The 26,343-nt window shown below is 39.9% G+C and overlaps 2 protein-coding genes across 5 annotated transcripts in view; both read left to right on the top strand.

The window, feature by feature from the left end:
• iqgap1 (IQ motif containing GTPase activating protein 1) overlaps positions 1 to 6,939 on the top strand; it is a 51,013-nt gene extending 44,074 nt beyond the window's left edge. Inside the window, exons 29-37 of the mRNA XM_044356632.1 lie at positions 70 to 202; positions 333 to 435; positions 1,407 to 1,542; positions 1,625 to 1,712; positions 2,267 to 2,476; positions 2,569 to 2,735; positions 4,023 to 4,145; positions 4,517 to 4,625; positions 4,779 to 6,939. Of these exons, the coding sequence (XP_044212567.1) occupies positions 70 to 202; positions 333 to 435; positions 1,407 to 1,542; positions 1,625 to 1,712; positions 2,267 to 2,476; positions 2,569 to 2,735; positions 4,023 to 4,145; positions 4,517 to 4,625; positions 4,779 to 4,892 (1,183 nt within the window). The 3' untranslated portion in view covers positions 4,893 to 6,939. The remainder of the gene's footprint in view (positions 1 to 69; positions 203 to 332; positions 436 to 1,406; positions 1,543 to 1,624; positions 1,713 to 2,266; positions 2,477 to 2,568; positions 2,736 to 4,022; positions 4,146 to 4,516; positions 4,626 to 4,778) is intronic.
• A 2,930-nt stretch (positions 6,940 to 9,869) lies between these two features.
• crtc3 (CREB regulated transcription coactivator 3) overlaps positions 9,870 to 26,343 on the top strand; it is a 48,812-nt gene continuing 32,338 nt past the window's right edge. For 2 of the 4 annotated variants that reach the window (XM_044356614.1, XM_044356605.1), the window contains exons 1-3: positions 9,870 to 11,188; positions 18,641 to 18,751; positions 22,529 to 22,657. In XM_044356614.1, the coding sequence (XP_044212549.1) occupies positions 11,057 to 11,188; positions 18,641 to 18,751; positions 22,529 to 22,657 (372 nt within the window). In that variant the 5' untranslated portion in view covers positions 9,870 to 11,056. The remainder of the gene's footprint in view (positions 11,189 to 18,640; positions 18,752 to 22,528; positions 22,658 to 26,343) is intronic. The other 2 variants (XM_044356623.1, XM_044356622.1) reach the window with 1 other exon arrangement.

Below are 26,343 nucleotides of genomic sequence, written 5' to 3'. Positions count from 1 at the left end.
TATTCGTCTTCTTATTATATTTGGTCTCTCTTGACTTGTTTGACTTTATGCTTCCATCTTCCATCGCAGGCGTTTCTTCCTGGCAGCGTGTGACGTTCACTCACTGGAAGATAAGTTCAACGTGGATCAATACTCTGATTTAGTCACCGTCACCAAACCTGTCATCTACATCTCCATCGGAGAGATCATCAACACTCACACAGTGAGTTTGAACTCTCAGATCGCTCCCACTGCCTGCTCACTGGCACAAACACAAATATTCTTGTCAGTCGCTACTTAAACTGTTGATGTTTTGTCATCCGTGACTAACTGCTTGACTGGTTTACTGTTAGCTGCTGCTGGACCATCAGGACGCCATCGCTCCAGAGCACAATGACCCCATCCATGAGCTGCTGGAGGACCTGGGCGAGGTTCCCACCGTGGAGTCCCTCATCGGTGAGTGGAGCAGAGTGCAGGGAAGGTTTTCTTGGCTGTATGAGAGGAAAGTTGACAATCGTGAAAGATCAAATCTTCAATCTAAAACAGTGCTGCTAGATCTGGAGCCGAATTCTCACATAAATGTGACTGCTGCTATGACTCACATCTACAAACCAACCAATCAGAATACGACATGCAGAATACTAATACGCTGAGCAGTGCGACATTTCCTAAATGCCGTTTTTTATATAAAGACAAAAAATACAAACACACACACAAACTACAACAAAAAAAGAAGTTTGTGAGGCTCGATGGAGAAAAACCTTCTTTGCTTAGTTGCATTTTCAAAACATAAAACAACACAGACGGATGACGTGAGCACAAGGTCTGCCTCTGCTCTCATTTCCTTTTTAAATATTTACAACTCACCGCAGATTCATTGCGCAATCTGAGGGGCTCAAATTGATGTCAGACAGTCTGACACAGATTTTATTGGACACATCTGACTGTTGTTGCACAGACTAAACGTGCCTTTTAGTCAGCGTGGTTCCTGTCAAACCAACAAAAATGAAAATGTATGACATGAGCGGTAGACTAGTAATGTTCACTTTCAAAGTCAAAGTCATATTCTCACTTTACCTGAGATTATTACTTTTTTTTGTTTTGCTCAGAGCTTATTTTAGCCTCCTTGATTTGACTTTTATCACATGGTGCTTTTTGAGTGTATAATTAGGAAAAAAAAGATGAACTTATACCCTTAGGTGACATCACACATCATCCTATTTCACACAGGAGTTCCCTTCTACTTCACGCTGTGCACTAAATTGAATCAAGGATCCAAAAATCGCTCCAGTTATCTGTCCTGGCAGGAACCTTGTGATTCGAAACGGGTGGTAGATTAGATGAGAGCATTTATGAACAGAAACCAACCCAGTATGTTATGATCTGATACTTTGAGCTGACTGTTATTACAACTATGTCGCACTCAGGTGAAAATCCTCTCCCTCCTGACGATCCCAACAAGGAGCTGATGGGGAAGACCGAGGTTTCGCTCACACTCACTAACAAATTCGACGTCCCCGGTGAGGCCAATGTGGAGATGAACGCCAAGACCCTCCTGCTCAAGTAAGTTGTAGATTCAAAGCTTAAGAAATTCAAGTGATTGTTTCAGAAATATCAACAGATTTCTTTTTTTATCTCCTTTCAGCACCAAGAGGCTCATTGTGGATGTGATCCGGTTCCAGCCAGGAGAGACTCTGACTGAGATCCTGGACTCAACAGCCGGCACAGAGCAGGTCAGAAATGAGAGAACTTTTTATGGGTTTTTTTGCGCTGAACATCAATGATTTGCAGCAGCTGGTATCTGTGTCTACTCAGCATATTTCATCTGGGTGGAAATCTACTGGATTGCTTTATGACTGAAAACAGGAAGAAGTTGCTCTACTTCCTTTTCAAGCGGGCAGCGAAGTGCTAACTGAATTTTTTTAAAAATTACAACTTGTACTATGACGACATCGTCTTTCCCAACAGAAGCAGCTAAGTTTATAGGAAAAGAGGAATTTTAAATAACATTACTACTAATAATACAATTAAAACAGAAGACGGGTATATTACTGCAAACATTTGTCTTCAGCATGGTCTTTATTTACCACAAATACAACAAATTAGCATAATAGATCATATATTTATGTATTGCTGAAACAAAACATGGTGAAAAAATGTAACATACTCTCAAATTTTATGTGCAGTAAATAAACGCTCTTGCTAACAGAGGTTTTTAAATAAATTATACGGTTTTGAGCTCTTTTTATATAATAACTGTAATCCATCTCGTTTCCCTGGGTGACAGGAAGCCGAGTACCAGCGCGCCATGCAGAGGAGAGCCATCCGAGACGCCAAGACTCCAGAGAAGATGAAGCAGGTCAAACCGGTGGTGGACGACAGCCTGACGCTGCAGGGGAAGAAAGACAAGATCAAGAGTAACCTGCAGAGGCTGGCGGAGCTGGGAAAGGTTCACCCCGAGAACCGCTATCAGGACCTCATCAACGACATAGCCAAGGTAAAAAAAACCACATTATCTCTGGATGTGGATGATTAAAACTAAATAACTGCTGTGTTTTACTTAAATGTGTTTGTGTTTGTGTCTTACAGGACATCAGGAATCAGAGACGGTATCGTCAGCGTAGGAAAGCTGAGCTGGTGAAACTTCAGCAGACCAACTCTGCCCTGAATTCAAAGACGGCTTTTTACAACGTGCAGATTGATTCATACAATCAGTATATCAAGACGTGCATGGACAACCTGGCCAGCAAGGGCAAGTAAGTGTCCTCTAATCTCATATAACATCTCACATGTCTCATTTGTAGTTCACTCCAGAGTCTAACCAAAACAAAAAAATCACAGAGACATGCGCTACAGTACGTTTACGCTGCTGTGCCTCTGATTTTTGATCAGATTTTGTTTATTTTTAGCTGCCTGTTTACATCCATTTTTGACTTTGTGAACCATATTCCCTTTTTACACACCAGACACCCGCATGTGTACATGATTAAACAAAAAGTCAGACCTGTGAACAAAGTTAAATTGTAATTTGCACGATGCACAAACGAGACAGAAATCATATTTTAAACTGGATGGTTAGTTTGAGTTTGGATGTGTGTTTAAAGTCCAGGTGTGAGAGGCCAAGTAGGTTAGGATTAGGATTAGGATTAGGGTTAGCGTTAGCGTTAGGGTTGGGGTTAAGGTTACGGTCAGTGTTAGGATTAGGGTTATGGTTAGGGTTATTGCAACTTTTCCCCTTTTATTTCAGTTTGCAGAGAGACATTTTTCTTTTTATAATAATCTGATCTATAGATTTACTGTAGATGTCTGACTCCTATCAGATGTATCCCAAAATACAGAATGAAAAATATCACCGTGTGTGTCCTCTCCCTGCTGAATCGTGCCACACGTGTGTAAAAACTTCTAAACTGGGTCACTTGTAGCAGTGGCTCACAATGTTTATCCTCTGACTCCTGCTGCTTTTGATTTTGGACATCTAATCAGAGGCTGTTTTACTCCTGGAATGCAGAATGCAATTAAGTACAGCTGCTGCCTTGTTAGATTGAAAACCAGTAGTGTGGGTAGCAGGGAAAGCAGAGTCTAAACCACTGGATTAGAGAGATAAAGATAAATACCAGATGACGTCCAGAATGAGTTGTCTGTTCATTTCCTCAGTGACAAGTAAAAAAACCCAGTTTTAAAAATCTACCTTCTGCTTTCTGATGAACATTTTCAGAACATTTTACTTCATGAATAACAATTAATCTTCTCTTTCTACATGGTAGCGTGATCCTACACCCAGCAACACTTTGCATTAAGGTCTTTTTTTTTATATGTCACAGTAGGAAAAACACAGGTTTATTTAATTAAATTAATGATTGATAAATTCAGGGTCCTGCTATTGTGCATGTTGGCTCACTGTCACACTGTTATGGCTTACCGGGACACTCATTAATATTATTAGTAACACCTGTGCTGTTGCTACTATGACAAGTCTGAATGTCTGCTGGGAAAGAGGCCTGTTACGTTATATTGTACACTTGTCTCTCTCTCTCTTTCCTCAGGTTGTCAAAGAAACCAGGAGACAACAAGGCCAAGAAGAGTAAACAGGTTTCACAGAAATACACCGCCGCTCGCCTCCATGAGAAGGGCGTGCTGATCGCCATCGAGGATCTGCAGCCCAACCAGTGAGTTCTGTCAAACACAGAGTCGAGGTTCAAAGTTGACACTTTCCAGCAGCTGAAGGCTAGGAAATAAATGTGTATTTTACAGTACAGTATGTTTTTAAGGCAATAACTCAGAGTTACAGCGTCTTTAATCTGTGTAACTTTATTTAAACTGGCTGCTGTAACGAGATGATAGTGTGTAAATCTATGATGTCACTTGAGGATTCGTTTCTACGTGTGATGAATCTATTTTGATCTTTATCTTCAACTTCTGTCAAATACAGTTTGTTGTTTAATTAATAGTAATTGGCTTCCGTTGATCAGTTTTCATTGTTACTCCCTCCTCTGTATTTATGAGCTGTGTCTTCTGTTTACTCTTCCTCTCCTCGCAGGTTCAAGAATGCTATTTTTGAGATTTCTCCATCAGAGACCGTTGGCGTGTTTGATGTGAAGGCCAAGTTCATGGGCGTGCACTTGGAGACGTTACAGTTAGAATATCAGGTATTTTTTTTTACTTGTTTATATAAGAGCTTATCTCTGCTTTTATCTACAGCGAAGGAAACGGGTAGTGAATTTATAGTAGATATTACAGAAGTGGTTAGCGGTGCGCCTGATGTTTTCTTTCTGTGTGTTTGTTCCTCATTTCACTCTCAGGATCTCCTCCAGCTGCAGTATGAAGGCGTGGCGGTGATGAAGCTCTTCGACAGGGCCACCATCAACGTCAACCTGCTCATTTTCCTGCTCAACAAGAAATTTTATGGGAAATAGAAAAAAAAAAAAAAAAAGGATAAAAGGGCTACAGACGGACATTGATTTAAACCACAACACCCGCTTTAAGGGTGGCTGAAAGCCCTGACCCGAACCATCCTGGTTGCTTCTTCCCCACTGCACTTCTCTTATGTGCCTATGCAAATTTATGTGCATTATTTTTTATTACATGGATCACCGTATGTGCTTTATTCTTCTTGGAACAGTCCATTGTGCGACTCAAGCCGGCACACATCAGATGCTAGTTTAGAGTCTTTTTTCTAACTGTCTTTACATCTGTAACTGCAGCTAGGTCAGAGGTTAAAGAGTTGTATTTTTTTGCTTTAATTATTATGAATATCTTGTGCATGGGCTTTGATTAATTATAAAAAAATGTATGTTTTATGTAAAGAGATCATGTTTTATGTCTTTCTTAGCTGTTAGTTGATCTGCTCACCTGACTGATAAATATCTCCTCCACCAATGAGACAATGTAGAGCTACAACGATTAATCGAGTAGTTGGCAACTATTAGATTAATCAACCAACTGTTCTGATAAATGATTAATAGTCTTGAGTCATTTTTCATGAAGAACTTTTCACGGATTCTCTGATTCCAGCTTCTCATATGTGAATATTTTCTGATTTGTTTACCTGCTTTTGCAGTAAACTGAATATCTTTGGGTTGTGGACTGTTGGTCAGGACAAACCAAGACATTTTATGGACCAAACAACTAATCAATGAATCGAGAAAACAATCAATAATCAAATAATCGTTAGTTGCAGTCCTACCGCAGCGCCAGCGTACTTTTCAGCAGGGCTGTAGTACACGAGTCAGACCCAGTTTTTGACTCAACTCTGTCTCATCTGGGACATTTTTTTGTGTTTAATTTTGTGTTTCGCTGCTTGAGACAAATTGGAAAAGAAACCATCGTAGAAATCGATGCGCTCCTTCTTCTTCTCCATATTTTATTTTTTAAAACACTGTAGTTGAATTATATTTCACATATTTTATTTTGATCTCTCTTGATTTGGATTTGACCCACCTCTCCCCCCTGCTAAATACACACAAACACTCCTTTTATAGAAAGAGAAAGTGGCATCAGACATGATGTTTGCAACAACAACAACAACAAAAAAAGCCATGCTCACATTGAGCTGTTGAACTCAAAACATGATGTTTTTAATAGAAGTAACTTTACGATTCAATTTGTTGTAAGACTAATTCACATGACACCACGCAAATCCAATCTTTGCTGGCGCTGATCCGTCTCTGTAGTCTTTCCTATCTTCTTTCTTTGACAAGTCAGGATGTTGGTTTGTTGTTGGACCGGCTGACTGCAGCCCTGATGCCCAGAACTGACCTGCAGTGAATTTCTGCTTCTGTCCGACATTCATCAGCAGAAGAAACGTGACACTCCGGCACATCCTGCATGAAAAGTGTTGCAGATGTGCTCATTTATCAGCTTTCTCAGATAAACTGGAGATTATATCTTTCAAAAAAAAAATCCAACATGGGTTGTTTGTCATGTATAACTGAAACATGTGATTGTCACATTACATTAGTAGTTTGTTAAACGTAACGACATCACGCACGCTGATCTGTAAAACAAAGGACGGGATCTAGAGGTGAAAGCTGGACATTAAATACATAGATTTTTTATAATGTCATGTTGAAAATAATTTGACAAACCTGCCCTTATTTATATATTTTTTTTATGTTGTCAGTCCACATTATACTGTAGTTAATGTTTGCAAACCTGAGACAGATCATTTAAGTGAGTTTGAGGATGTGCAGTATTACAGTAAGTTGACTTGTGGCTCCAGTAGATGTCACTCTACACCTTCCTTTCTCTAGTTCATTGTGCTTAATTCAGAAAAGCCTTAAATTGGGATTCTTTGCAGACCTTTTTCGAACTAGATGTTGATTTTCTGTCTCATGTAAAGTTGCCCTGATCAGAGGTGGACATTCTTTCTTTGAAACGGAGGAAATCTGTGTCCTCAGTACATTATTTGCTCTCATGCACAATGTATTTTACCTGTTTTAGAATAAAGCTCTACAGATGCCATGTGTTTTCCCTGATCTGACAGTTGTTGAAGTAAAATTTTATATAGTTGTACTTTATTTGACTATTTCAGATTTACCCTACTTTATTTTTTATGCTTAATTTCAGAAGGAAATATTGTACTTTTTACTCCACTGCATATATTTGAAAGCTACAGTTACTGGTTAAAGATGATTTTACATATTATGATCAGTTTGTAAAATGTGATGCATGATTATAGAATTAATTAACCAACAGTACATATAAAGCAGTTAAAATCTGCTTCCTCTCAATGAGCTACAACACTAAAATTCTGCTTACATGTTAATGCATCAGTAATAATTATCAAACATAATATAATATGACATGACATACCACTGATATGTGCCACTGTGCTGCATAATAGTACATATTATTCTCTTAACTATATTTTTGTTACACTTCTGGTCTTTTTTACAGTCAAAAGTTTGGACTCATTCAAGGGTTTTTTCTTTATTTTTTATTATTTTCTACATTGTACAACATTACTGAAGACATCAAAACTATGAAATAACACACATGGAATTATGTCATGAACAAAAAAGTGTTAAAAAAAACAAAATATGTTTCATATTTAAGATTCCCTAAAGTAGCCACTGTTTGCCTTGATGACAGCTTTGTCCACAATATATCTGAACCAGCTTTATGAGGGTTTCACCTGGAATGATTTTCAATTAACAGGTGAGTCAAACGTTAATTGGTGGAATTTATGTGTTTGAGAGCATCAGTTGTGTTGGTATACAGAAAATAGCCCTATTCCATTACTGTAGTAATCCATATTATGGCAGGAACTTCTCAGCTAAGTAAAGAGAAATGAATGAATGAATGTAAAGAGAAACATGAAGGTCAGTTGATCTGGAAAATTTCAATAAGTTTGACAGTTTCTTTGATTAGTTTGATGGCAAAAAAACCCATCAAACACCGTGATGAAACTGGCTTTCATGAGGACCGCGCCAGGAAAGGAAGACCAAGAGTTACCTCTGCTGCGGGGGATAAATCCATTAGAGTTACCAGCTTCACAAATTAACGGCACCTCAGATTAGATCCCACATCAATGCTTACGAGAGGTCAAGTAGCAGACACATGACAGACTGTGTGAATCAGGCCTTCATGGTTGAATTGCTGCGAAGACACCACCGCTGAGGGAAGACCAGTGAGAAGAAGATGACTGTTTGGGTCAAGTAACACAAGGAGTGGACATTAGATCAGTGGAAATCTGTACTTTGGTCTGATGAGTCTGAATTTGAGGTTTTTGGTTCCAACTGCTGTGTCTTTGTGAGACACAGACAGAAGGTGGGAGAAAGGCCTTTGCTGGTGACACTGTTGGTGATTTATTCAGAATTCAAGGCACATTTAACCAGCAACACGCCATCCCATCTGGTTTGTGCTTATCATTTGTTATTCAACAGGACAATGAGCCAAAACACGGTTCTGTTAGGACTATTTGACCAAGAAGTGATTTAGTGCCGTATCAGATGTTCTGGCGTCCACAATCATCCGACCTAAACCCAGTTGAGAAGGTTTGGCATGAGTTGGACCGCAGAGTGACGGAAAAGCAGCGAACAAGTGCTCAGCACATGTGGGAACTCCTTCAAGACTGTTGGACAAAGCATTTCAGGTGACGACCTCATGAATGTGGTTGAGAGAATGCCGACAGTGTGTGAAGCTGTCATCAAATCAAAAGGTGGCTACTTCGAGGAATCTAAAATATGAAGTATATTTTGGTTTGTTTAATACTTGTTTACTACATAACTCCATATGTGTTATTTCATATTTTTGATGTCTTCAACAATGTAGGAACTAGTAAAAAATAAAGAAAAACTAATCTAATCATAGATATCCTTTAATATGAACTCAGGTCATATATATAAATCAGTGGTGGGAAGTAACTAAGTATATTTACTCAAGTACTGTGCTTAAGTACAATTTTGAGATAGTTTACTTGAGTATTTTCATGTGATGCTACTTTATACTTCCACTCCACTACATTTCAGAGGGAAATATTGTACTTTCTACTCCACTACATTTATTTGACAGTTTTAGTTACTTTTCAGATGAAGATTTGACACAATGGATAATATAACAAGCTTTTAAAATACAACACATTGTTAAAGATGAAACCAGTGGTTTCCAACCTTTTTTGGCTTTTGACGTCTTACAAAAAGCAGTGTGTAGTCGGGGTCACATTTCACATGTCTATGAGTTGTTAACAGCTCCACCAAATAGTGATTTTTCCCTCTAAACTTCTCACATGCTTTCATTTCAATAAATCTTCAAATGATCCAATATTTCAGATAAAATCAAAGATTAGATAAAAAGTCCAAAAACTGAAAACAGATTTATGTATCAGAACTTTGTTTTTTCTTCTTTCCTCTCCCATTAATCATCTCACGACCCCTCAGATTTATCTGTTGACCCTTCGGAGGGGCCCGACCCCTAGGTTGGGACCCACTGGACTTAACTGGAAAACTGTGTATAAAGTAGTTGAAACTAGCTCCACCTCCAGCAGCTACAACAGTAACATGCTGCTCTAACACTGATGCTTCACTATTAATAATCTAATGATGTCATATATAATAATATATCAGTCAGAGGGACCAAACCACTACTTTTACTGCAATACTTTAACTACATCAAGCTCATAATACTTATGTACTTTTACTTAAGTAGGATTCATGCAGGACTTTTACTTGTAAAGGAGTATTTTTACATTTATGTATTGGTACTTTTACTTAAGTAAAGGATCTGGACACTTGTTAATTATTGATTACCGCTTATTCCCATTAGTAACTTCCTACAGACTGTGTTAATAGTAGAGATATTGATATTGATATATTGATTAATAGTGATAGGTAGTCCCACAGAGAGTCAGGATAGTTTAACTCTGTCGCCGTCTTGTGGACATGAAGAGTACCGACGGTGTTTAACGAGGTAATGTTTTTCTCGCAGTAGTATGAGGATAACAAGCCAGCGGATCCGAGTTGCTGTTACAAGCCTTGTCAACCGACGGCGAGGAAGCTGAACTCACTTGCAGTAATTTCTCAGAAGACCTCAGCACCAGCACAGACGGAGAAAGACGCTTTTTGCCGTTGTTTTTGTTTTTGTTCATGGAGCCGGCGGGTTGGAGTTTGTCTGAGATCTCTCTGCTGTCCGTGGATTAACACAAGACTCGACTCCGAAGCGCCGTGATATCAATTTAAGTGTGAAATTGTGGATTATGCTTCTGGATCAAGTGTGAATATTTGAGGGGTTTTTCTTTTTCTTTTTGCTTTTTTTTGGCTGCTTGTTTCCGAGTTTGTGGGTAACATAAACTCGAAATTCAGTAAAGTCCGGACGAGACCAGCGGACACTTGTTGAAATACCATTTACCGAGCAAACCTTTGCCCAACTGCTCGTGAGCCGTGCTAACATTAGTAGCAAAGATTGGCTAACGAGGCTAACTACTTTCTCGAAGACTTGAGCTAAATCTTTTGATACAACTTGTCTCTAACACATGTCTGTTAGATGTTTGACCGAGGTGGAGCGTCGACAAGTTGGCGAAGTGCGTTTGTCAAAATAGTCGAGATGGCACTGACAGCAGCTTAGCTAACTCAGCTAGCTGCGGCTACTCGGCTCTCCGTTCGCCTCCAACGTTACGTTAGCTATGACAGCTAGCATTATGTTAACGTTAGATTCAAACAAGTGGTTCGCTGGAAATATGTCAATATGAAGTTATATTGTACCATTAACTTCTTTTAATCAACACGCCACTCTTATTGAAAGTTATAAAAGTTAACTTGCAAGCACTGATAGTTTGCAAAGGCTTTATTTACTCCACTATCTGGGCATAACAAGACAACTTTTATTTAAGAGAGCTTTAACGTTAGCTTAGCTACGTTAGCTACGAGCTCGGCTTACAATAACATAACAGTTACTCAATTCTGATACTTGAGCCTGCCGAGTTGACTCTAACTAACTTACAGCCCATCAGTAATGTGTGATATGTATTTAAATCTCTGATGGGTTCACTGCAACGCTCATTGAGAGACTTTGAAAAATAGACTGCCAGCACCGTCTTCCACTTTTTCCAAGTAGCTGAAGTTGTAAAACTGCGGCCCGCACAATGTCCGGCTCCCCGGGCACAGGTGGCTCAAACCCCAGGAAGTTCAGCGAAAAGATAGCGCTGCACAACCAGAAGCAAGCAGAGGAGACGCGGGCCTTTGAACAGCTGATGACAGACCTCACTGTTTCAAGGGTAAATACAATTAATTTTCATCTAATTGTCATAAACTAGTGGAGCTTTTTTTTTTTTTTTCTTTCTTTTTTTTTTTTTTTTTTGCACCAATGCGTTCATTGTAATTACAGACAAAGCTCCCTCTTTCACACAGCCTCGGCTGGAGTGAGCTGCACGTCTGCTGACTGAGATTTCTGGTATTCAGCCAGTAGTTCTTGTTTCTCTTCATACATTCATTCAGCAGTGACAACCCATATCTGCTGCATGCAAATTTACAGTGCATTGGGCCAGTGTAAAAAACAAACAAGCAAGCACACAAAAGCATTTTTATGAATCATATTTTAATCCGTCAAAAACAAACTGAAATGGGAACATTGCTCAGGATCAGAACCGGGTTAATTGCCAAGTAGGTTTCAAGGATTCAAGAATTTTATTGTTATTGTACAAGCACAAGGAAATTGCAGTTGTGCCAACTTCAAATGGTGCATTAGAATTTAAGACTACACACATATTTACAAAGAATTAATAAGACAGGAATTAGATAAGAAATATAAAAGCAAAGTGCAAAATGTAAGCGATATAAATACAATTAATGATAAAATACAAAAAAAAAATGCAACTAACGAAGGTGTGAAAACAGCAGCAAAAGTGCAGTGAAGCTGTGGTGGACAGATGTGTAGTGATAGTGTATTGGGGTGTTGAATGACGTGTATGCTTGGTTTAGAAATACTGCACATAATCAGTGGCTTGAAGTGACATGTAAGTAAATATTGCACATGCTCCGATGATGGCAGCATGTCAGACTGCGGAGATGAGTTCAATAGTGCCACAGCTTTTTGGAAAGAAGCAGTCTATTTGTGCATGTACAGATTGATCTTTAGCGCCTGCCTGATAGGAGGAGCTTAAACAGATGGTATCCGGGGTGTGTGTACTGTCTTTTATGATGTTCTCAGCCCTCCTCACACTGCGAGTGCTGTGAAGATTTCCTAGTGATGGCAGCTCAATGCCAACAATGTTCTGTGTGCTGTTTTCACAACACGGTGGAGGGCTCTTTTTTTTTTTTTTGTCAGTTGTGCAGCTGCTGTACCAAGCTGTCATGTAGTTTGTTAGGATGCTTTCTGTGGCGCATCAATAAAAGCTGACAAGCAGCTTTTTAAGGAGGTTGGCTCTCCTCAGCCTCCTCCAGAAAATAAAAGCATTGTTGTTCCTTACCCACCACCGCTGAAATGTTGTCAGCCCAAGAGAGATCCTCTGTGATAGTGACTCCCAGGAGCCTGAAGCTTGGGGTCTCTCTCCACAGCCTCTGTGTTGATGTGGACGGGACTGTGTGTGATCTTTTTGGTAGTCCTAAAATCCCTAATCTCGCTGGTCTTTTAAGTGTTTAAGACCAGGTTGTTGGCTTCGTCGTTGTCTGATGTGAGCCAGATGACTGTCATATCATCTGTAAACTTATAAAATTATTGTTTGAGATGTCGATGGGTTGGCAGTCATGCTAACAGCTGTGCATAAAAGAGGGGGCTCAGCATATAGCCCTGGGGGACGCCGGTGCTCAGGGTGAGGATGGAGGTCGGTGCCGGCCCAGTTTGACAGTTGATGAAGAAATCCAGAATCCAGTTGCATATGGAGGGAGTTAGTCATAGCGCGTGGGGTTCGTTGACCGGCTTTTTCGGTATGATGATATTAACAAAGAGCATCCTGGCGTAGGTGTTGTGTCTCTCCAGGTGAGAGAGAGGACTGTATCGAGAGCCACACCGATGGCGTGCTCAGCCAATGTGTTTTCCCTGTAGGCAAACCGGTGTTGGTCGAGGTCAGCCGGGGCATTGTCTTTGATGTGGGTGAGTACGTGTCGTTCAAAGCATTTTGAAATGACAGTGGCGAGGGCGACCGGCTGACTTCATTGGCACAGGTTACCATAGGGTTTTTGGGAACAGGCATGATAGTAGAGGGTTTGAGGCATATGAGGAGTGTGCATAAGGATAGAGAGAGATTGAAAATTGTGTGTGAATACCTCTGCTAGCTGGTCAGCACAGGCCTGCCTGGAGTACACGCCCTTATACACCATCGGGCCCTACTGCTTTCTGTGTGTTGATGCTGCGGAGGGCCCGCCGCACCTCGTGAATGTGTTAGAACAAGAGTCTGTCAGTCTCTTGACATTTTGAAGCTGACTGGAGGTTTTCACATACAAGGAATTTGCCTTGGTGTTGTGCATAAGAGTGAAAATATACACAAAATTAAGTCATCCTAAATAATGAAGAAGAAAGAAAGGAGCTGCTGTAGATGTGAATTTTAAAATGAAAAGAATGAAATGTACAAAATATTGTGCAGATGCTCACTGTGTAGAAAGTATGTGCAGTGTGATTAATAATAATACAAGTTGCGTTAATGTAACGTGCCGTGTTAGATCAATATCACAGATGTGCAAATATAAGATTGAGATTTTACATTAATGTGCAATGTCCACGAGTAGGACAGAGTCCATGTCATTTGGGGTCTTGTTGATGAGGCCAACTGCAGTCTGGAAATGTGTTGTTTTTTTTTTTTTTTACCAAATTGGCCTTTTGAGATACAATAATTTAGACAAGACATGTTTTTAACTGGCAGTGTTTCCCACACATAGGCTGTACTCGGGCGGCCTGGCCAGGAAGATAAAAATCTATTGCATTGCCAGTTGCATGCTGCAGGAACTGACTGGGGACTAGAGGCTTCTCTGTGTGCCACAGCCTAGCTAGCATCTACCAATAGCCTGCATGCGCGGCGTTTAGGGAACATCTGTAAATTGTAGCGTTGACCGACAGTCTGCATGTGAGGCGTTTAGAGGACATCTGTAAATTGTAGCTACAGAAAATAACCCGGGTTACACTCTCCCCCTTCTTAACTGCACGAGTCTCTGCATGCACAAGGGTTGCACGCCGCACCTCCCGCCACCACAAGTAAACTCTCAACCTGTGGGAAAGGCTGCATTGCAACCAGCATTGAAATAGGAAAAAGGGAAAGTGGATCCTTGAAATTTGCACCACTAGCCAATATTGAACAGGCTGGGTTGAAAAGTTGAAATACCTAAAGGTAGCAGTGTGAAGATGCAGATTAAATCTCTTGCATCTCATCATATTCAATACGTTCCCACAGGTTAAACTCTGATATACATCATGTATTCACACTAAACACTAAAATGAGAATAGCTGTCCACCTTTAAGGTTAGTCCACCTTAAGTGAGTCTGGTGAGGTTAGGCTAACCCATTGTCGCTAACTTGAAGGCTAATCACTTTTCTGCCGCTCGCTCAACCACACACTCGCTACGCGCTGTCCTGTTCCTTAGAGGAGCTACGCTATTTTTATAACGGTACCTTTCACAGAGATTTCTTAAAGGAACGAGGGAGTAGAGGATTCTGGGATTCGATGCACCAGTCGATGACTCAGAACGATTCCACAATCTCGTAGGGCGTTATCCCGCTCGCACAGCTTCTGAACGAAAATCACCAGTAGCCCGTTTATATTAATGACCGTGTGAAATTTTAGCAGCAGTTCTCGTAATTCTGCGGCGGCGGCGGTTAAATACAGGGGCAAACACTGCTGCGGACAGACACTGCCCAGAGAGGAAGAGTGGGACCATTCCTGGAGGATATCACTCATATTTGTGTTAGGCAGCGCTGCTTTCCACTGGTGATGTGGGTGCTCAGGTGTCACTTTGTAGACTTATGACTTAATATATTTTGAGATACTTGTCCAAATGTTGACGCATAGTGACTCACAACAGTCACAGTCAGATGATTTATGCTGTCATGACTAGGTATCTCTAGTGCAGCTAAAATAAATCTTGAGTGTGGCCTTTTTATATTTTTTCTCCAATGTATTCCTACGTTCAGCTTTATTTAAGTACATTTGAGAATTAAGGAAGGTGTTTTCTCAGCAGCGTATTACCAGACAACAAACTGAGCTGACTAAAGATGTGTTTTCTGTTTCTGAAGTTATTTTTCTTTCACTCCATAAAGGATGAAAACGAGTCAGATATATACTGTATATATATACCTGGTGAATGTTGGATACATAGAAACATCAGAAACTAATAAATATTCCAGCAGTAAGTGAGACAGTGTGCAGGAGTTGTTCTCATTTTTATTCAAGTCGTGCTTTCCTCCGACTCACCTGTCACATATTCAGCTGTGCAGAGACTTTTTTTTTCCAACTCCATAATGTAGGAAAAGCATTAAAAATGAAGAAAAGTAATAATATAATAATTCCCAATGTACTGATCCCAGATCAGACTTGCAGACTATTTGTTTCTAGAAGTCAAAGTCATCTTGGTTTGCTGTTTTGAGTCAATACATTTCACCTCTCCGAGAGGCTTCTTCAGGTCTCCAGTTGCATTTTTAATTTTTGCTTCTAGAAATCTCATGACCTCGATAAACCAGAACCTTTTATAGATTAAATATATGCGGATTCTTGTCTGTAATTATAGCTGCTCCCTGAATTTAACTCACCTCGCGAGGCAGCTGGATTCGCGAAACAAGAATCTCGTCTCGTCAGGCTTCAAGTTCGTGCTCGTGTCCGAACCGCCGTTGGGTCAGACCAATTAGTGTCCTGTGAGGATTCTCACGTGTTCTCATGAATCCAGCTGCCTCGCAGGTAAAGACGATGATAGACAGATGATTCATCTAATCACCTGCCAAGTATTTATTTGCCAAGTGCCTGCACTTTTCCAAACAATTGTCAAGGACGACTTCTCAGATGGTTCTGTGTAACAAACCATGTGCGTCAGGTTAGAATTTAACAGAAGTTCAGTTTTTTTTTTAAAGCAGTTGTAATTTATTTGATTTTCTTCTCCGCCTCATGAACATTTCAAGCATATACAGTACGTATACAGTCCGAGATTTAAAAATAGTGTCTCCTGGGAGGATATAAAGACCCTTTTTATGTTATTCCCATGCCATTGGTTCACAATGTGCTCTTTCTATGTGAGCGAGAGTCCTGAATGGCCAGTCAAAGAGGATGTGGTTTTGAGGCAACATTGAATGAAGTTTGCCATAAGGTATGAACTGTCAGTGACCCCTGCTAGACAGAAAAGCCCAGTGAGTGAGGCTGAGGCTCGCCAGGGTACAGGACACAGTGCCAGCAAACAGCTGGAATTAAAAGTAGCTGCTTCAACATTTACACCAGCCACCGAATGAGTGAATATAAACCCCCCCCACCCCCCACCCACCCCCCCGAGGGGCTGTGAAGAACTGTACATTGTACCTGAATGCACAAACAGACTCCAGTCTTCTCTCGGCTGCTGTGCTGTTAGAAGCTGGTATCCCTGTGAGCCATGAATGTGTAAAGTCTGCATATCTGATCAAGACTATGTTATGTAATCCCTAACACTAAGACTGCTGCAAGAGGTTTAATGAGGATTTATTTTTTAAAATATTTTTATATTTTTCCTAGATAGAAAATTGAATGTTGCTGTTGTTGTTATTGGGATATCCAATTTACTGGTGATAATGTTTGAAATATATGTGCGTCGCTGTCTTTTGTGTAGCAGGGGCAGTTGTAATTTGACGTTAATCCCCAGATAAAAGATAAATGAAACTGATATTTTGGTTCCCTGCTACACAGTGCATTTAAAGATCTAAATGAGTTATCAGGTTGCAGTTTTAGAGGTTCAGTTAGTATTTTCAGTGCAGAGAGTAGGAAGAGTTGGTTGGTTTGTGCTTCATGTGGAGCAGAAAATCATTCTTTTTGTTGCGGCTTTTATTAGCTTGCATCTACTTGACATAGCTGCATGACATGTTCTTTATTCAACAAGGGGAAAAGTCAGAGATTAACATCTATTTTCATACGTGACCTGGACAAGAACACTGTTGGATTGAAGATAGAAATTAGTATTTTAAAAAAAAGGTGTTGCAACAATAGGATTCATTGATTAGACGACTGACAGAAAATTAATCTGCAACTATTCTGATGATCGAATAGTCATTTTAATATTTTTTTTAAGCAATAATGCCCAACATTTGCTGGTTGCAGCTTCTCAAATGTGAGGATTTGAAGATTTTCTGTGTCAAACATGGATTTTGGATTGTTGATCACGCAAAACGAGACATCTTAAGACATCACTGTGAGCTCTGAGAAATTATAACAGTCACTTTTTCTTTGCTCTGACACGTTATAGACGAAATTAGTCATCAATCAATTGAGAAAGTAATTGTCAGATTAATCGTTAATGAAAATAATCATAACATACATAAACAAAACGAGGCAGTAGTGAACGCCTCACCATAGTTACTGCTCATTACCTGACTGACACCGATCGTTAACTTCAGGCCGATGACTAATAGCTATGTTTACTACTCAGATTTTCCAAGCCCATCCCTAATATCTTGTCACATTCTCTTATCTCTTTCAGCCATCTCTGTTCATTCTTTGTAAATCTTTTGATAAAATCAAATAAGGTCAGTCTTTTGAGATTCAAATTTTGCCCTTTCAGCAGTCTAAGGAAGAAATGCCCCTCTGATTTGCCTATCCCTGATCACAGCTGATGGCTGGCTCTGTTTACCTTACCTTGGCAGAACAAGCCACCTTGTGTTTTCTGCGAGGTAGTTGTTGTGGCATCTCTTGGTAGGGCGCAGGTTTGGAGGCCAAGCTGCCCATTTCCTAGAATCCTCTATTTGTGTCCCGTAAATTGCAAATACTGCTGCTTTTTTTTAAAAATCAGACTAATCAGTTAAATTTTTCTTGTAGTTCGATTTGTGCTCCTTTCAACTACACATCCTCTTAACATCGATTCTGTACAAACATTGATTCTGTGAAAAGATAGATTAAATAATGAGAGCATTAGATTGAGTTTAGAGGAGGAAACAAACCAAAGGCTAATATCTTTGCTAACATCTGATTCTCTTAGGTGATGTTGCTCTTGATGGGAAAGCAAGACTTTAATTGTCATGTATCATAAGAACCAGTTCTGAGTGATTCAGGTAGTGGTTTGGTCCCTCTAATTGATATATTATTATATATGACATCATTAGATTATTAATAGTGAAGCATCAGTGTTAGAGCAGCATGTTACTGTTGTAGCTGCTGGAGGTGGAGCTAGTTTACACTACTTTATATACAGTTAGACCATAAATCAGCATAAAACAGCTGTCAGCAGGTGTCCTGACTCCTTGCAAGAGAACAGAAAGGTTGTTTACCTTTCCTGCTGCAGCAAAACGAAACTGTTTCTGTAATAGTTACGGTCAATGAACCATTGTTGGATGTTTACATTTCTCAAAATGAAAGACCAAAATATTATTTTCTACCTTTCTTTTTTTTTTTTCCCCTGCTGATCTGAAAATGTACCAAACTGTGACTCCAAACCCGAGGCACATGCCGAACCGTGAATTTTGTGTACTGTTACACCCTTAATGCGTGGAGATTATTTACAGGTTTGTTTGTTTGTAAAGCTACATGTTCCTTCCATATGAAGCCCCTGACAGCTGTGTGTTTGTTTTTGACTGACAGGTGCAGTTTCAGAAGGTCCAGCAGCTTCGTCTGTCTCAGTCACGGGCACAGTACTATGGAGGCTCTCTGCCCAACGTCAATCAGATCGGCAACACCAGCACTGAATTTCAGGTGGGATCTCATCACTGTCAAAGTATTTACACCACCACCACCACCACCACCATCACCACCCAGTAGTCTACTGGTCAAAGTGCATACCACTGCCTCTGTACTAACATCTACACATATTTTGGCAAAATGCCAGAATGCATGTATCTAGGCTAAGTCAACAAAAATAAATATCATACACTGCTCTACCATTTATTAACCATAGTCCTAGATCTTCAAGAATTATGTAATTCATGCATTGCAAATCCAATTCCACTGAATTTGTTTTAGTCCATGACTAGGCATAACCTTAGTCTGGGAAACCACATCTTTAGGTTTAACAAAAATTTTGTTTAATTATGTGTTATGTCCTCCTTTTTGTACAGGGGTGCACATTTACACATGTACATTATATTGCCTTTGTTACTGGGCATTAAGACCAAAAACAGCACCACGTTAAATGATGAAAAATGATTCAGGAAGGCTTATCAGATGCTAAAACGCTGCACACTATGAGACAGATGAGATGGATTCTATGACTCTGGAAAATTATCACTAATCATTTAATCCTTTGTCTTCATGATTGTGAAGTAAATAGTAGAAAATACACTGACTGAGATTCAAGATCCTTTTATTGTCATTCAGCAAAACGTCAGTGATGCAAAGCAGAACAAAATTACGAGCATGGTGCCGTTAAAAACACAGATAAGATAAAAAGAAAAACATTATATAAAAAGAGCTCTATACATAAATATATAATATATAATATATATATAAAAAAACAAGGAATACCTGTGCAATCTAATCCTAATATTTCCCCCCTCATGTATATTAATGGGATACACTTTTCAATATAATGCACTACAGTACAAACCACCATCCACTACGGCCTTAATAATAATCATAAAGTAGAATTATCACCTTTCTGACAATGTCAACAAAAACCGGAAAAGTATAATCTTCATAAAAGCAGAATGTGTGCTTGTACCTGTGATGTTGTATTGTGGCAAAAGTTGATCCAGGTTAAACTTTATTCTCTGGACGGCCCCGGCTGGGGTTTTTTTGACCCTCTGCAGTGGCAACGCAGTAGTGTGATTCAAATAAATGAGGAGGCGGCATTTTTCACACAGTGCCAGTATTAGTCTGAACACACGGCCTTATAGTTGTACCGACGCTGTAATAAGAACAAAATCAGTTCATTTTGTGTCGGTGTACTGTGACGCTTTCCTTTTAAGCAGAAGGATGTCCACTGTCAAACTAAACATGACTATTTTCTTTAACACCCTGCTTGCCTTGAGATCAACATCTACCAAATTCAAGGTCTTTTTCTTATTCAGGGTTTTTTCAAGGCCAATTGTGTCAGGCCATAATGACCCCCCCCCCCCCCACTCCCTTCTAACTTAACTGCAAAAACAGCAAAGCTGGACCTTCAGAAGTGCAAACAAGCTTCTCCTGAGAATATTAAATAATTCAGAGTTTATGCCGCTTTGAAAAAAAAAAAAAATGGAATAAAAGATGAGCGCCGTAGTTCTCAGCACTCTTTCAAGTAGCGCAGTGCTGTATGTGATCTAACAGTGCTTCTCTGTAAGAAGGGGGCCGGGTTGGTATCTGTGTCAGCTCTCCGAGGACTTAGTTATACTGGGATATAGAGAGTCCAGGTGAAAGTGCCCTTGTTACTTGAAAGAATGGTCCTTTGAGGTAGAGCAGTAATTGCAGCACCGTGACCAGGTACAGAAATCAAACCCCACACGGAGGGTGAAAGCCCCTCTCACTTGTCCATTCACCGTCCCTTCTGGGAACAAAGCTCCACAAGCGAAATGGCCTTTAGATTCCACTTGACGATAATCATTTGTCAATAGGGGTGTAAGGGTATGTGAATTTGTGCCAGACCATCACCATAAAGACTTTATGGTTCAGTGCACGCAGTCGTACGAAGAATACACTTACTCCGACATGGGGGACGATAACTCTAGAGCGCAAGTTCCAGCTGGAGTTATATATATTGTGTGATGAGAGAAAAACGTCCATCGTTTCATATTATGCTCTATTGTTTACCGTTGTGACACAAATCACACTCTTTACAGCAGTGTTTTTCGCCATTTGGAGTCTGTCCATCTTTTGCGTGGATTACAGTGATAAATTACTCTTTTTGGCTTTTTACTCGCAAAGCTTTTATTGCACTTACAGTAACATAACAAGTTTAGTTGTCGTCAACTCTTCGACTCTCCATCGCTGTCTGTCTCTCCTCTGCTGCGCTGCGCTGCGCTGCACGCACACGGAAGGCTCAGCCCCGCCGCGCTGAGAAAGAGCACAGAGGAGAGAAGCAGCGAGTTGGCGACCATAAATGACAGCAACTAAACAACATAAATTGCTATTTATTCATTGAATTAAAATGTGCTATATCGGGCTAGGTATCATTATCAGGATATGAAATTACCTATATTGGGATTTTAAGATTTTAGTTATCTCGTCCAGCCCTACCATTAGCTGTAGCATAGATGTAAGGTAACCTGGTTACCCTGTAGTGTTGCTGCCGTCAGAATGACAAACGAGAGACCCATAACACTGGCTGAGTTCAAAACTATTATTAAAATATGTGCCGATATCACCATAGTGAAACGATACGGCGTCTCCCAGTCCCCTCTCTGTTACGGTCGGCTTTTCACTCCACCTTTGAGTGAAGATGTTCAGAACAACTATAAATTCATTTGATTTCTCATGTGGTCAGACAGCATGTTATGAGAACCAGTTCCGAGAGAGAGAAAAATGTAGTTAAAGTATTGCAGTAAAAGTAGTGGTTTGGTCCCTCTGACTGATATATTATTATATATGACATCATTAGATTATTAATAGTGAAGCATCAGTGTTAGAGCAGCATGTTACTGTTGTAGCTGCTGGAGGTGGAGCTAGTTTACACTACTTTATATACAGTTAGATCATAAATCAGCATAAAACAGCTGTCAGCAGGTGTCTTGACTCCTTGCAAGAGAACAGAAAGGTTGTTTACCTTTTTCACTGTTTCACTAATAGTTGCCACTGCAGCAAAATTCAGACGTGGATTATTTATATCGGCTGCATGTGAACCATGTGGACTCTAACAGTGGATGTGAACAGGGCAATAAAGGATTGGAGCTTTATAGCCACAATAAAATTAAAAGTTTTTTTTATCTCATTGTAAATGTGTTAAACAATGAAAGAGAAAAATGTACATAATAATCTCTTAGGAATACTCTTTAGTGCTCTTTTCAATTGACTATATTTGAGTGTCCCATTCATGTTAAAATACATTTTGTTTTACTTTAATTTCATAGTATAATACATCAACGTTAGAGTATATTTTTACCTTATATTATTATCGTATTTTTATGAAAATGTTTCCCAGAAAACACCTTTTATGGAAAGTGTGTCACACTAAACAAAAGAGACAATATTTAATCACACCTTTGTGCCTGTAGTGTTAATCAGCAGTCCTTTGTGCTTGAAGTGCCAGCAAGACCTGAAAAAACACAACCCATGAAACGTAGTCTATATTCACTTTTTGCTGTAGTAGCAGTCGACATATGACAGTACAATAGTAGGTGAGGATTGTAACACCATGTAGTAGGATAACCTCATCAGTGTATAAATGACTGAGGCTTTAGACTCAATATAGAAGAAATATTGGTTTCTGCTAAATGAACAAAATAAGCAGCTGCACTTTGATTAAAATTTGACAAAGTGATGTCTTCTCCCTGCCAACCTTTTGTGAAACTGCAGTGTTACGTGTGTGATGTAAACAGCCTCCTCCTGTCTCTTTCTCAGGGTGGTTTTCCTTCAGGGTTAGACTCCGTCAGAGGGACCCGCCACCACGGACTGGTCGAGAGGGTCCACAGGGACCGCAACCGCATCAACTCCCCCCATCGCCGACCCATCGACAAGCACGGACGGCAGATATCCTTCCGAGCCTAAGTCATTAACAGCAGGACACCTCACTAACACATCGCCGTGATGTGATGCAGATATTTTCGTCATCACGAAAGGTTAATCGGCCATGTGGAAGTGGGTGTTGTGGCTTCTAGGCGATTGGTCTTCATTGTTGTTGTTTTTTTTTTTTTTTCAATGGCGGTTTGTGTTACACTCACCAGCGTAGGCAGCTGTTTTGTAGCCTTGGGATCAGAATTAGTCATTATGCTAATTTGAAATGTGACGCAGAGACAGGGCGCTTTACTTATGCCTAATGGACATTGACAGTAGGAGATTCTTAGCATACTCTGAATGCACTCTCAGGTGGTATACGCATGTGTGTGTATTGCATACAAGCGTAGCAGGAGATGTGTTTTCATGAGGGAGCTTCAGAAGGGTCTAATTGTTGCGAAAGTGATTATATGTACTGTGGAGTGAGGAACAGGAGGAGTGTTTGCACTTTAACTCTCAACTAGACTCTTCAGAATCCATTTCCACAGAGTCTCGTCAGCGTTGGAGTGAGTAAGAGTTGTGAAATCAGTCTTTTCCTGCTACATTCTGGCACCAATGTCCATGGTTTGTAGTCATATAATTAGGGTTTCATAAAATTTTGTAAACCAGATGGCATAATGTAGACCGCTCCCATTTCCAATGCACAGGAAATTACCATGAATTGTGTCACCTATGACATGTTTTGTATGATTGCATCAGAATTGATCACAGAGCTACGTCGGTGTCTCATGCAGTAGAGAATAGAGACATGTAAATCAGCGGTAGAACGTAAACCTGCAATAATCTTGTCAGGTTATGATAATAGATCATCTTGTGTACCTTGGAAATACTGTCCTGAAAAAATTTAAATCACGTCTGTCAACTCTGTCTTGAAGTTTGGGTTGAACCCAAACACGGTCCAACCCAACGAGACAGGTTTGAGCATGCGCCAAAGCTGAGAATGCGGTAGGAATGCAAAGCTCTAACAGAACGTGTCTGAAATTCGGCAAAAAAAAACAAGGATTTACTGATATTAACTAAGAATGAAAGTTGTGTTATGCCTCCAAGGACGACAAAAGCATGGACAAAAGAGAGCGTGAAACTGTTTATACACAGCTGACTGCAGTGGACATGGATTGTTAAGAGGAAAATCTACAAGAATTACCTTCTTTAATTCGCATGATAGTAAGAGACGAAATCAGCGCAGCAAGGGACGAATTGCAACTGCAGCTAAATGCTCTTCAGGAGGACATATCTGTGTGTGTGTGCAGCCGTAAAATTGGTGATGTTGAAGAAGCGTTATGCAATATAGATACTCGGATTAGAAAATTGGTGACGGTAAACGAGCTACTCCGCGAGGAGGATGATGAACTAAAAGAAAAGGTCGAGCGGCTGGAAAGCCACAGCAGAAAATACAACCTCTGTCTAAACTTAATACAATACATTGATTATAACTTTCAGGGAAGAATAAAAAAAAAAATTCACGGATCATTTAGTAGCGGAGGCGTATTGGAAAGAGGTGATTGAACCAGGGATGCAAAACATCAGGTTAAAAGGACTGGACTGATTTACATGGAACAGAATTTGCACCTATTAACAGGTATGAACATTAGTGAATAAAGGAATGAACTGTAAGAATTTACTATATGACAAAGAAACGGGGAGTTTGTTTAATAGTTTTGTTGTGAACGATGATTTCGAGTTCAACACTTCAATTGCTCAGTAATAAGTAGCTAGACCGTAAGAAGCAAGTGGATTAGTGGCCATAAGAAAACCATGAACTATGATAGGAGATGGAATGGTTTCAAGTTTCAACTGTATGTGTAATTTTACAGTGGGTGTGAAATTGGTATGCGTGTGTGTGTGTGTGTGTGTGTGTATGTGTTTAGTTGTTTCGTCATGTGAAAGCCCCAGGAAGAGTAGCTACTGTTACAATCCAGTAGTTAATGGGGATCTAAACAAACAAACCTTAAAAATAACAGTTCATTTAAGTACCTCGGGGAACAATTACATATTCAAGTTGGAGTGCTGAAAGGCCCCTTCAGAGCCCTGACTTCTCAAAAACTCAAGTGTTTTGAACTGTTTTGAACGAGAACACTATGTACAGTACTTATACACACATAAATGTAGCTCCATACGTCATCACACAAAGGTGAGTTCTTCTCGTAAATCAAAATTAAAACTGTAAAGTTAAATATTATTTTGAAAGGTTCTTTATAAATATTATATAGTCATTGGGATTTTCTCGATACTTTGTAATAAAGAGATACAGGAAGGACTGGGAGACAGAGTGGTTGACATGGACTACATTTCCTGATCTGGATTCACACCCAATATGTCACATTAACATGAAACACCACTTAGCCCACTGATCCATCAGTACGCCCCCAATTCCTAGCGTTTTAATAAGTGGATCTGTTTATTCTACGCCTCCGGACAGAGATGATTCAGTGACCTGTCACTGTGGCATGATAGGTTCAGGGGAGTTTGATGTCATACCGCTGTATATATTTCTATCAGAACAGATGTGTAAAGTAATGGTCATGAGGATGCATGCTGTATGTTGAGGAAAACATTCCATAAACCCACGTTAGTTTCCCTTTTTAATGTCATTGATGATACATTGATGAGGTTTTCATATGTAACCAGGGCTGATGTGTACAATAGAAAGTCATGAGGACACATGAGAATAGTCACATCAAAGGGGCTTTTCCACTATTGAGGAAAGTACTATTGATTTAGTCTAGCATAGCTCTAAAATATTAACTGTTTCAAAGAGTTCCTGATCAACACAGTTTAATTTGAATTCATGTAGACAATATAACCAAGCTATCTGTGGTTTGTCTTTAAGTCTAACTGAAATCAAACTCTTTTTGTCTGCTACAGCATACATACCTGCTCTGCGAATCACTTGTCCTGTGTTCTCCATTCAGAAAAAAAATCCAAAAGGGGAGACATTTATATTCTGTATTTTTTGGTGTCGTGATGGTGCACTGTAGTTTTGCATTAATTCAATGGAATACCATTAGTTATCAGTCTATGTAAATGTTGACCTTATTTCGATACAGCCAATCAAATCTTTGAATAAAGCGATAACGTGTCGTTCTATCATAAGCAGAGCAGACAGTCACACCGAGCCTGATAGCATCCTGCTACAGATCACGAGAGCCACAGACTCTGAACAACAACCCACATTAGCTTTCATCTGATTGTAAAACGCTCTGAAACTGGGCCATTCACATCAAAACAACGCACGCAGACACAGATGACCATAGCAACAACGCACTGGCAAACCCCCTCTACTTCTGTATTGACATATTGTATTAAGTGGGTTAGCTGGATTTCTGTTTGTTTTTGATAGCCAACAAGCTGTGTTATCATCTATGAACACATTGAACATTACCACCGTTTGGCTGCTGACCGGTGTTTTGTTTGCTAACGTTAGCTAACTTAACTCACCTCGTCAACTAACAATTTACCTCATTTTATTGAAGTATGTTTTTGAGCTACAATGTTGGATGAGCTGGTCCTCCCTCTCCTCTGTCCAGAAATCCGCCATGTTTTCATACTGGCCTGTGCTGTTTCCTGATTGGCTGAAGAGAAATAGCTACATCCTTAAGTTCTAAAACTGCAACTTTTAGCTTGCTAAACGAGCCACCAAACAAACATTCACCGGGGGTAAG

This window comes from Thunnus albacares, chromosome 1 (genome assembly GCF_914725855.1).
Source record: "Thunnus albacares chromosome 1, fThuAlb1.1, whole genome shotgun sequence".
Lineage (NCBI taxonomy): Eukaryota > Metazoa > Chordata > Actinopteri > Scombriformes > Scombridae > Thunnus > Thunnus albacares.
The sequence above is the reverse complement of the archived record's forward strand: the minus strand, read 5'-3'. Positions and strand labels throughout refer to the sequence as shown.